This window comes from Camelina sativa, chromosome 14 (genome assembly GCF_030686135.1).
Source record: "Camelina sativa cultivar CO46 ecotype springtype chromosome 14, ASM3068613v1".
NCBI lineage: Eukaryota > Viridiplantae > Streptophyta > Magnoliopsida > Brassicales > Brassicaceae > Camelina > Camelina sativa.
The window spans coordinates 3,560,360-3,571,874 of NC_141893.1; the positions used below are offsets into that span (position 1 = coordinate 3,560,360).

The 11,515-nt window shown below is 37.5% G+C and overlaps 2 protein-coding genes across 3 annotated transcripts; one reads left to right on the forward strand and one right to left on the reverse strand.

Annotated features, from left to right (window-relative positions):
• The first annotated feature begins 2,120 nt into the window (after positions 1-2,120).
• LOC147927799 (uncharacterized) lies at positions 2,121-6,455 on the forward strand. 2 transcript variants are annotated; one of them, XM_087484314.1, is made up of 3 exons: positions 2,121-2,543; positions 3,521-4,245; positions 4,327-6,455. In XM_087484314.1, exons 2-3 carry the CDS (start codon positions 3,538-3,540, stop codon positions 6,286-6,288), a joined length of 2,670 nt encoding a protein of 889 aa, XP_087340440.1. In that variant the 5' UTR covers positions 2,121-2,543; positions 3,521-3,537; the 3' UTR covers positions 6,289-6,455. The 2 variants fall into 2 exon arrangements, with proteins under 2 accessions (XP_087340440.1, XP_087340441.1); XM_087484315.1 differs by having other exon boundaries at positions 2,350-2,978.
• A 404-nt stretch (positions 6,456-6,859) lies between these two features.
• On the reverse strand, positions 6,860-11,231 carry LOC104739495 (E3 ubiquitin-protein ligase JMJ24). The gene is made up of 13 exons (XM_087484316.1): positions 11,167-11,231; positions 10,069-10,657; positions 9,814-9,956; positions 9,619-9,718; positions 9,384-9,516; positions 9,240-9,294; positions 8,458-9,103; positions 8,049-8,381; positions 7,575-7,946; positions 7,408-7,477; positions 7,244-7,329; positions 7,037-7,156; positions 6,860-6,934 (listed from the first exon to the last, which is right to left on the reverse strand). The coding sequence occupies exons 2-13, from the start codon at positions 10,618-10,620 to the stop codon at positions 6,860-6,862; spliced, it is 2,685 nt and encodes an 894-aa protein (XP_087340442.1). The 5' UTR covers positions 10,621-10,657; positions 11,167-11,231.
• Between the last annotated feature and the right edge of the window lie 284 nt (positions 11,232-11,515).

The window sequence follows — 11,515 nt, forward strand, 5'->3', positions numbered from 1 at the left end:
ACGTGATGAAGATGAAAACTTTTGAGCATATCCATCTTTTTCTTCTTTTTTTTCTGAGTTTTTAGTTAGTGCATTTTCCTTTACATTCTGTACTTTTTTCATGGTATTATAGAGGTTTAAATATTATTATAATCTTTATATGGAAGAAACATATGTTTACGTAAGAACTTAGAATACGGCCTTTAAAACCGGATTATGCGTTTCATTATAAAGACGTTCTACATACTTCGAAACAGGGGTTGACGTAACCATGCACAACCAAATTACAAAGAAAAGTGTATGTAAAGTTAGATTGTTCATCTCTTTTGTGAAAAGCATTTCACTTTTTCCTTACTGAATTAGAATTTTGATTGGAAAGTTGTTAATGGTCTCCCATTTTTTGCTTGCTAATATGATAAATAATTAGCTAATGCTGTCTTTTCTAGTCCATTTGTAATATTATTCTCGTTTCATTAATATGTGTATTGGTTTATTATTCTCTTTCCAAGTCAGAACCCAAATTTTAAAACAATTTTACGTTTCGCATGCTTTGAAATGTTTTTTTAATTGAAAACAAATGCTTTGAATTATACTGTAACTAAATAAAATAAGAACAATGAACGTAAAAATATGATAGAGAATAATAAGCAAGGATTAACCCTTATTTCCTTATTTCATGGGGATCAAATCTCTAAATCCCACTAGCTAGGAGAAATTGATCAAAACAAAAACTCTCACCGTTGCAAACACAGTAAAATAAATGTTCCTAAAATCTTCCCTCTAAGGTCACATGCTCGTCTTGTTCAAATTCTCTACAAAAACAAAAATTTCGCAACAAACTAATTTAGTTGGAAGGACAAGCACGTGCATGGTGAAGAAGACGACCTGATTTGATAGCCCTTTGGGCTTTCTGTTTTCTGATATAATTTTGTTTTATTTTTTTTTACGTTCATGGATCCTTCTATTTTTAGCCCAATATTAACTTTGGAGCCACAAAATCCATCGACAGTTTTTTTTTTACCTTGGCTTAAGGTGAAGATTTTGTTTCGTCTAACACTTTTTGATTTATTTTTGTCAAAAGAAAACTAATAGTCTAAAATGTATAGCACTTCACGTCAAATTAACCAAACTAAATTTAAGTGATGTATACATATTTTTTTTCTCTAGTTTGATATAATGAGAAAATTGCACTCTAACAATAGAAAAGATTAGATTAAGAAAAAGATAATTGTAGATTTTTCATAGTATTTTGGATGGTTTTACCTTATGTAATTTAAACACGACGCTTGTTTCTCTTTGCTACAATATGCTTTTATGAGAGTGAGTTTGTTTCTCTTTTCCTACTACAAGATGACTTTCTACTTCTATCGTATGAGAGGTTGATATATCATCTTAGGTTTGTACATTATTATTTAATGTATTAAAATTTTGTAATATATTATAGTAATCTATATATAGTTTTTCACTCCCATCATACAAAAATAAAATATATTATCATTAGATTTGATATTACTATTTAACATGTTTAACATATTCTATTACTAAATTAATATATTTTTAAAGTATAATTGATAAAAAGACAAAATTATGATAATTTGTACCGAATACATTTGTCACTAGCAATTTAGCAAATTTTCATCTCTTTCATTTATCAAAACAACACTAATACAAAATTAATATATTTTCAAAGTATAACTGATGGAAAAAAGGATAAAGCATCATAGTTTGTATCGAATACATTTTTGTCGTTATTCGATAGTAATTTAGAAAATTTTTATTTCTTTGACCAAATATGAATATTTTCATTTACTAAAACAACTGTAATACTAAATTAATATATTTTTAAAGTATAATTGATTAAATAATAATAACAAGATAAGATTATCATAATTGTATGGAATACAATTTTGTCGTTATTCGGTAACAATTTATCAAATTTTTATTTCTTTGACCAAATACGAATCTTTCTATATAACAAAATTTTCCTTTAAATAGTTTAAAAGCTGTATACAATATAGCTCTTACAATATACATAAGATACTGTAAATCTTGTTTAACCTAATTTTTGATACTTTGTAAAATGTTAATATTGATTAAAAAAATGATAGTATTAAATTATATCAATTTGCCTTAAGAAGAAGAAAAAACGATAGTCATGAACCTAGTAATTAACAAAAAACACGTACACAACTTTATGAGTATATATTTTTTTTAACTTTGAAAACTTTTAACTGAAAACAATAAAAACACTCTAAACCATGGAAATCTCCAAAGTGCATAATAATAAAAAAATAATAATAATAAAAAAAATCTTTATATTCGACTCTTCTCATATATTTCTCTCCTTATGTGCCTCATTCTTCTCTTGAAGACTTCGTGTTGAAAGAGCGACCAGAGTGCTCTCTTCTCCTCTCTCTCTCTTTCTCTCAACAAAAACACAAACAATCCTTCCTTCGTTATCTTTTGTTCTTGTTACCAACTCCCAGATTCTCACAACAGTACCACCACAACCTCCAACATTGCAAGAGTTGAGACATCTCATAAAAAAAACTAAAACTCATCAGGTTATCAAATCTCTCTATCATCTCCTCTCCTTGGTTTCTTCTTATATATGCCGTTTTGGCAATTCACGTTTTGGTGTTTGCTTTCCTCTTTCTGGGTCTTGTTGTGTCGCAACGCTACTGCTTTATCCCTATAAATCGAGAGATGATGAATCCTCCTCCCTTTTAACATCAAAGTACCCATCTCTTTTGTTTTTTTTTTTTTTGTGTGTGTGTTTCCATGTTTTTGTCTCTTGCGTAAAGGTTTCGACTTTTCTTGCTTCTGCTTGCATACCATTGTTGATATAATATGTTCGTCTCGTGGGCTAATCCGTAACGAGATCATTGAGAATTACATATGTCTATGGTGTTACAACTTTGTTTGATGTTCGGGATCGATGCTTTATGGGCTTTTGCTTTTTTGATATCAGGTCTGATTACCCGAGGTTGTGAATCTGGGTTAGTGTTTCTACATAATTTGGCTCTGAAAACACTAGATTTTATCTTTTTCCTCCGCTTCGTGCTTTTTGTGGGGTTTTGCTTTCTTTAATTTCCGGTGGCTGTGTTTGTTTCAATGATCAGAGCCGTGAATTGAATCGAATGTATTTGGTATATCTTTCACGATCTCAAGTAGTTGAATCTTTAGTTTGATACTGTGATCTAACAAAATATTTGAGCTTTATACTTTACCCCGTCGTGTTGCTCTGGACATTGTTTGCATTTGAGCTCCTTGCGGTTTTGTTTCTACTTTTCATTCTTCTTTCATTGTTAATTTCAATGTTCATACTTTAGGGTATTGAATTTCTAAGTTGGATCTTTAATCATTGTGTCTTTTGGTTTCTTACTAGTGTCAGATCTTGTACGTATCTGGTTTGCCAGGAAAGATTATGATTGATTTCTCTTTGCTGTTTGATTTTGGATCTTTACAGTTGGTATGTTCTTGATGTTTTACAGTTTTGAGATTCAGTATTGAAAATGCAGTTCTTTTTGTGCTCCTTCAGGTTTCACTACGTTGAGCATGGTTCTTCTGATGGATGGGGAGACTAGTACTATGGAGGAAGAAACAGCTGTTATGGAAGATTCCTATGATGATGGATTTTCCTGTGGAGAGCCACGAGTTGAGCCTCGTGTTGGAGATGAATATCAGGCCGAGATTCCTCCTATGATGTCTGCATCCGAGCGTGCTGCGTTTCTTTCGACTCCTGTTTCTTTGGATGCTTCTTCCTGTTCTTTTCTTGTCGGACTACCTGTCCAAGTCATGTGGATTGACAAACATGGAAGAGGACAAGGGAATGGAGATGATAATGTTGACATGAACCAGTCTTTGAAATCTTTGAGAGCCAAGAAAAGCCGTTGCTCTGCCAAGAACAGAGGCAAGAGTGATAAGAATCAAAGATTGAATCTTGAAGCTGTTCCCGCTATACCATCCAATCCTTGGGGAGATTTTGAGGTGGCTAGCTTTGTTCTTGGTCTGTATACATTTGGAAAGAACTTTACTCAGGTGAAGAACTTCATGGAGAACAAAGGAAGAGGAGATATTGTCTTGTTTTACTATGGGAAGTTCTACAATTCTGCTCAGTACCACAGTTGGTCTGCATCCCGCAAGAAGCGGAACAGGAAATGTGTATATGGAAGAAAGCTCTACTCAGGTTGGAGGCAACAGCAGTTGTTAACCCGTTTGATGCCTTCTATACCTGATGAAGCTCAGAAACAGATGCTCGTGGATGTGAGTCTCTTTCACATCTTGATGCGGAATTCTTAACCACTATATATGTTTCTGTTCATTGATCTTAATATATATTTACAGGTCTCAAAGTCATTTGCTGAAAGTAATATCACTCTGGAGAACTACGTAAACGAAGTGAAGAATCTTGTGGGTCTCAGTCTTCTGGTAGACGCTGTGGCGATTGGTAAAGAAAAAGAAGATCTCACGGTTCCTACATCAACACCAATGAAGACCAAACCATGGTTCACGGTTTCTTCGAAACCTTCTTCGGTACCAGGCGTAGGGGCTTACAATTCACTCACATCTGCTGCCATAATAAAACAATTAACTGGCAGTTCACGTCTGAGCAAAGCCCGTTGCAATGATATATTCTGGGACGCCGTATGGCCACGTTTGCTAGACAGTGGATGGCGTTCAGAGCAGCCTGAGGATCGGGGTTATTTAAGATCCAAGGATTACATTGTTTTCATTGTCCCTGGCGTGGAAAAGTTTTCAAGACAGGAGCTTGTCAAAGGCTATCATTACTTTGATTCCATCAGTGATATTCTAACAAAGGTTGTTTCAGAGCCTGAGCTTATTGACATTGAAACAGGAGGGGAGATCAGAGAAGCCACCGCTGCAGAGAATTCTCCTGACCAATCAGATGAAGAGTTTTCTCGGTCTGATAGTCAGATACACCGTTACCTCAGGTCTCCATTTTCTAACCGTGAAACTCTGGGAATGAACTTCACTGTTGTGGACACTAGTTTGGCTGCTGGAGGAGGGAAGTTGTGTGATTTACGATATCCTAATGCAGTGTCTCTAGTTTCTGAGCCAAAGACTCGACTAGGAGATAAATATTCTTCTGCGCCCCTGGACAATCAGAATGTGGAAAAGTCTGAAGTAAGGCCTCTAGATACCAAGAATCAAGTGGATGACCAAGTGCGATTAACGATTATTGATACGAGTATAGACCACTGCGAAAAGTTATCTGGCTTTAGGAGATGGAGACCTTTACCAAGTGACGTCACAAAAAGGGATTATGTTGGGGCTGATTCTGCTATAAAGGAAGAGAAGACTTTTGAGAAGGTGAAGGAGCCATCAAAGAGGTTGATTAAGCAGAGGCCTACCCCTCCAACAGAAACCAAGCATCATTCAGTAAATTCTGCACCATATATGAAGCGCAGACGGCTCAGTGCTTGCATTTCAAGAGAAAGTCCAGTCTCCAGACATTTACCGGGGGATGACACAAAAAGGACTGGTTGTCTTGAATCAGAGCAGCAAGATCTACGTGCAGTCCAACACCAAAACAGCACTGGTGAAGAGATGAAGCAGGACAAAGAGACATATGAAACCGTGTTGTTGGTTGAGCAAATGAACTTGAAGTCTGATCAACCAAACAAGACTGGAGCTGAGCCGTCTTCTTCGCTTGTTGAGATTCAAGAAACATCAGAGATTGAACCAAGCGGGTTAAATTCTATCTCCAGGCGGGTTAAACTCTGTTCAGTGACAGAGCCAGAAGAAAAACGGGCTTCTATTGATGTGGAACAAAAGCAAGCAGTTGAGCTCCCTTCTACTACTAATAGATTTACTTCCAATGATCTGGAAACTACTCAAGAACTGGGTTCATCTGAACAACGCCGCGACCAACAGAGTAGTACAGATGTTCCGAGAAGACAGAGCACAAGAAAACGACCACTGACCACTCGGGCACTGGAAGCTCTTGAATCCGACTTTCTTACAAGCAAGAGAATGAAAAGCACGAGTAAACCGGAACCGAGAAAACGCGAAAGTTCAACAAAGAAAAAGCGCTCAGCTAAAGCGGGTAACGGAAATGGGAGTGCAGATTTGGAGCACAGAGGAGAAGCTAGAAGCAGTCTTGTAAAGAAAGCACCAACAAGTAAGCCCTTGGATCAAATAGAGGATTCAAAACCTAGCTATCTTGTCAATGAAGCAAGAGCTGAGAGTAAGGCTCTGGATCAAGGACAGGTTTCAAAGCCAGTCCAAACTGAATACCCTAAGCTTCCACCGATTGTGTTGAAGTTTCCATTCAGGCGTGGCTAAGGAGCTTCAGGAACGTAAGTCTGAGAGTTTTGAAAGTTGGGTGTGCAAAGATTATTTATTGGTCTTGCTGAAGAATAAATGTGTACAGAAGAAATATTTATTTTATTTCAAACCCTTTGCTATATTCTTATTATTTCTATTATTAGTCAGAAGTAATGTTTCTATTATTGATGGCTTGGGAGGTATTTGAAGAAACTTTTCATATGGTCAACAATATCCAGAAAAAATAACTGGACTAATAATGATGGTTATGAATATTTATGAAGCATGATATACACAGTCATAGATACATACAAACCCTGTATAGTAGTAGTCTAAACTAAAGTCACAACAGTGATTTTTATACTACTATACAAATCTGGACTGATTTAAGTTCAGCTGGTTTGCTGCGGCCGGCTTGATTGCCTTGTCCAAGTTGCGAGAGACTGCTTTGGTTAAGTTAGGGTCCTCAAAACCAAGCTCTGCTCCAAATCTTTTGCAGCCATAAAATAGGAACCAAATTAAAAACATTGTCAGTTCAAAATTCACTTCACACTCCTTAGATTAGTTTTTGGCTTAAATTTTGTCTGACTTACTTTGGATCCAAGACCAGTTTCTGAACATCTTTGATGGCTGAGCTAGCTGCGTATAGCGATATCTTTCCAATCTGATATTAAAAACCCAAACCAATTTCCAAGGTTTTCAGAACTCAAGGCACCGAGATGGTAAATGGTTTGTTTTAAAGAAAGTTGGAATAAAAGTTTTTTACCTCTAAAATCTGAAGTTTAGCCTCGTGGTCGTTCGGTAAACACCTGATTTCTTCAGCTAGCCTTGCTGACTCTCCAACGCTTTCAGGGCACACGAAGTCGAGTGCCACCTGAACATTCGACTGATTGTATACATGTGAACAAAATATAGTAAGAGCAATGGACTAGAAACTCGGTGGATTTGATGTCTTGTAGAAAAATAATTTTACCTGAAGATTCCTCATTTGAAACGGACATCCAGCCGGAATGAAGATAGCCTCACCACGATGTTGCTCAAACGTCCATGGCTCAACTCCTGAAACATAGTAAGAGTCATCCCTCAGGCTTCCATGCAATAAGCCTTTGGAATTAGAAAGGGTTTATTTTTTCATACCAAACTCGTCCTTTAGTTGTCTCTTGTGTTGTTCATTTAAGAACGATCCTTCATACAACGGGCGTGACACCTGAAACCAGCGTAAACAAACTAGGAAACTCAATCATTCGACATAAAAAAATATGACTTTCACATTTAATGTAGTTAATTTAACAGATAAGACTCACAAAATCAGTCTGAACATTATCAGGCTTCTGTAATGTTCTCTGCAAATACTCGGCCAGCTTTGGGACGTCTTGGCGTCGAAAGACATCCCACTGGGCTCCTCCTGCACATGAAGACGTGCAAGGAGAGTCCATGTTCTGATCGAGATCCATTTTGTCCTCTGGATTTACAGTCAAGATCATCTCGGATTCATTCTTCTCAGTATTCACTCCACCAAGTGATAGATCATGTAACTCTCCGTCCCTTAATTTTTCCTCAGGGATAGGAAGTGACTCATTTTCGTCCATCTTCTGGTCGGATTCTCCTGGATCGGGATTTGTCTCTCTCACTCTTTCAACTGTTGTTACTTCAGATGTGTGCACCAAGAGGTATACCTGATTAGAAGAATCTTAGTTGACCTAACATAACCAGTTTCCCATATCAACCAAAATAAGACAAATGAGATAAATTGTTTAACCAGGAGCTGAGTAATGTACCATGTCACACATGCTGTAGTGAATATTACTAGTCAATGAATCAGCAGCATCAATTTCTCGGTATGTCCCACAAGACACGTAAATCTTTGGACCTGCATCGTTTTGGAGCGAGTAATGAGGCAACTTGGCTGCCACGTTCAGAAGGCCTAATCGGGGATGTATGTACTCGAGAAATGGAAATCTTCTGATAAACTCTGGTCTTTGGTAGAAAATAAACTCCTCAGAAGCACTTGGGGTCGGCCAGTCCTTCAACTTCCACAATAAGGGAAGACCTGTCTCTTTGTTCTTTCCATCTCTATATGCTTTTGTAAACTCTCCAAGTCTTACATCAACCTGTGAACATGAACACTAATGAATCTCTGACGCAACAATATAAAGATATGATCATATGAAGAACAAAGAAATTTACCTCTGACCCATCCAAGCAATTTATGGCCTTCAAGAATGGATCATGTTCTCTCAATTTCTCCTCGGAAATCTCGTCTATATCCCTCCAAATAGTCTCAGGATCCCACCTAGAGCAAGATGAGTCATCAAGTACCTTTCTAACAGTAACAAGCCGACCATCTGCCCATTGTTGCTCAAAAGTAGCTACTCCATCAGATTTGATCGTTTCAAGCGACGGGCTGTACACGTAATTGTCATCGCTCTCTTCTCTCTCAGCAAATTTGCGAAATCTGGAGTCACACAATTCAAGGTTCCGAAGATCAGATACTTTGCAGCCGTTAACAATCTCCTCAGCATTTTTCACAAGCTTTGCAACCCAATTCATCTTGAAAATGCGAGCGAGGTTCAAAGAATGGGAACCGCAGCCTCCATACTCCTTAGGGGGGCAGGGGATGCTCCCATCACCATTGGCTTCCCACTCAGGAAACTTGTCTGAAAAGTTTAGCTTTAGTTTAGGAACTCTTGTCATCTCTCCTATGATTTGATTAGTTCCACTGATCTCAACTGAAGACTCTTCCCGTAGATCTTGACAGCATCTCAGGCACAGGTCATATGAGCAGGTCGAACAATGACGGTAGTAGTCAACCACTGGTATCCGACACACGTTGCTGCGAGAAACAAAATATCAATAAGAACATGTATAATAACAAGTGCCAACAAGAGATAGTTGTAATATTTAAGTTGTTTAAGATAGAATATTTTAGTCAAGTAAGAAGAAGGGCATGTAAGAGAGATCATAAGTACCAGCACATCTGCTCATCTGCTTTCAATCTTGCCCTGACAAGATCAATCTCAGCTCCTATAGAATAGAACAAACTAATGTTAGCCGCAAAGGATGTTAGTAGTAAATAAAATTCATTAACTATCACTGTAAATAACTCGTCTCACCACGAAGCCTCTTCTCTAGTTCTACTTCTGCACATTGTTCAAGATGGATCTGCTTTATCACTGGAAGGACAGCTGATAATAGACGATAAAGATACTGCAACTTCTCCAAAACAGGTATCTCCCGGATCTGTACCTGCAGTATTTCACAGAGAGCCATGTCATGGTCCTAAACTTCCAAAACCCCAAAAAAGGTAGCAATGTTTTGAATCTACGGATATAGATTACAAGATCACACCTTTATTGTATTATCAGAACGCAGGCAAGGTTTGCAATCACACAAACCACGACACGCTGGGCAAACTTTCGCAACTTCTTCAAGTGATATCTCCGAGTACCTGAAAATGCATGAGACATCATCAGTAAGTTAACTCTTTCTACCAGAGGTTCGCAGAATTCTGATATAAACATAACTAAAGAAGACCACACCCACCTTGTCGATATACAAGTTTCGCAGAAGGCTCTTTGATTGCATCTGAGGCAAGAAATGATTCTATCTCTGTCTTTTCTCTGGCATTGATGACAGATTTCCCCCATAGACTCTGTAGACGCATCTGTGCTTGCTGCTGAGTATTCCTACAACACATAAAAAGAATTACTTTATAAGAAAATGCTTTCTCCAAAACAAACACATATGAGAGTGAGTAACAAGTTCTCTGTCTAACCAATAAGAAACCAACAAAATTACCATTGGACTCATGCTTTGGTGTGACCTGTTGCGTGAAGATTCCATAACAGCAACAGAAGGTGGTACCCTATAAGATCTGTAGCTCTCTTCAAACATCCCATCATCTCTAGCCAACAACTCATGGTTCAAATCAACAGCAACACGTGGAGACAAACTCCTCATCATTGGTGTCTCGGGAGAGTAATGCATCAGGGTGGTTTTATGTCTCTTATGTAATCTACCACCATTATCCTTGGAAGCAGAGGCGTGACCGTTGTTATAGTGCTCAATGCTGGTGATTGGTAACTCGAAATCATCAATCTTTCCTTCAGAATAAGTATCTGTTTCGCCTAACGATGATCTCCTTTTGGCTTTCTTCTGGTTAGCACGGATAGCAGAATTAGCAGCCCGCTTCTTAGCCTGGATGTAGTGCTTCTCACAGACAGTCTTATCAGGCATGGACTTTGCAGTGCATCTCCACTGTTTACCATCTGATCTCTTGCACCGTAAATCATCTGGAATACCCTCACCGTTGCGATTGCCATTGGATCGAATCTGCTCATTAGCACTCATTGTAATCACTGAATCGCAAATTTCATCAAAAACTAACCTGCATTGTTAAAAATCAGAAATTGAGCATTCACATGAGGGGGAAAAAAAAAGCAACTAAATTGCAACCCCTAAATCCAATTTTGTAGGAAAATTAGTAAAAATCCCCCAATTCAAGAAACACATTCAATCTAAGCTAAAGAAAACAGTAAAATAGGGAGAGTAGAAGGAGACAGAACGAAAGAGAGATGCACAACGACGGAACAAAGAACACACATGATCACTGAACCTAAGAGCTTTAACAGATGATTCATGCTAGATACATATCTGTACATCGGTATGTATGTGACGAATAAGAGTGCGTTGCGTACAAATTCAAAGAGAGAGAAGAAGAAGAGAACTCCAAAATCGCTAACAGCGGAACAATTGAAATCTCGTTTGGAAGAAGAGGGTTTTAAGATTGGGAATTCGAAAGGCTCAACAAGAATATATAAGTGTATATCGATGTGTGTGTATATATAATTGTTCATACATACAAACTTAAGAGTGAAAGAAGGAAAAAACCCAAACCTGAAATTAGGGTTTTGCTCGAGAGAAATTGCAGAGGTGGTAGATGGGGAGAGAGACCTATCATGTTCAGGAGGACACTTGTGTCTCCCCGTTTATTTATTTTATTTTTCCTTGTGCTGGTTTTTTTGTTTTTTTTTTTGTTTGCCCTTTTCTCTTTAGGTTTTTCCTTTTCTCCTCCTCTGTAGATCGTATTCAGACAGAGCATGGGTTCTTCTTCTCTTCACTTCACTTAGCTTGTTTTTTTTTTTTTTTTTTTTTTTTTTTTTTTTTTTTCTCTCTTTCATTGTGGTGTTTATTATTGGATTCAAAGTGGATCCCATTTTGTACAGTCATCATAAGATGATAGTAC

What these genes read in the sequence shown, in the direction of transcription:
- LOC104739495 (XM_087484316.1), bottom strand. Translation starts at nt 10,620, where the DNA reads ATGAGTGCTAATGAGCAGATTCGATCCAATGGCAATCGCAACGGTGAG. An exon ending in GAAACTTGTATATCGACAAG is followed by an intron (nt 9,719 to 9,813) that starts GTGGGTGTGGTC and finishes ATGCATTTTCAG; the next exon opens with GTACTCGGAGATATCACTTG. An exon ending in ACTAGAGAAGAGGCTTCGTG is followed by an intron (nt 9,295 to 9,383) that starts GTGAGACGAGTT and finishes TCTATTCTATAG; the next exon opens with GAGCTGAGATTGATCTTGTC.
- LOC147927799 (XM_087484314.1), top strand. Translation starts at nt 3,538, where the DNA reads ATGGTTCTTCTGATGGATGGGGAGACTAGTACTATGGAGGAAGAAACA. An exon ending in AGAAACAGATGCTCGTGGAT is followed by an intron (nt 4,246 to 4,326) that starts GTGAGTCTCTTT and finishes ATATATTTACAG; the next exon opens with GTCTCAAAGTCATTTGCTGA.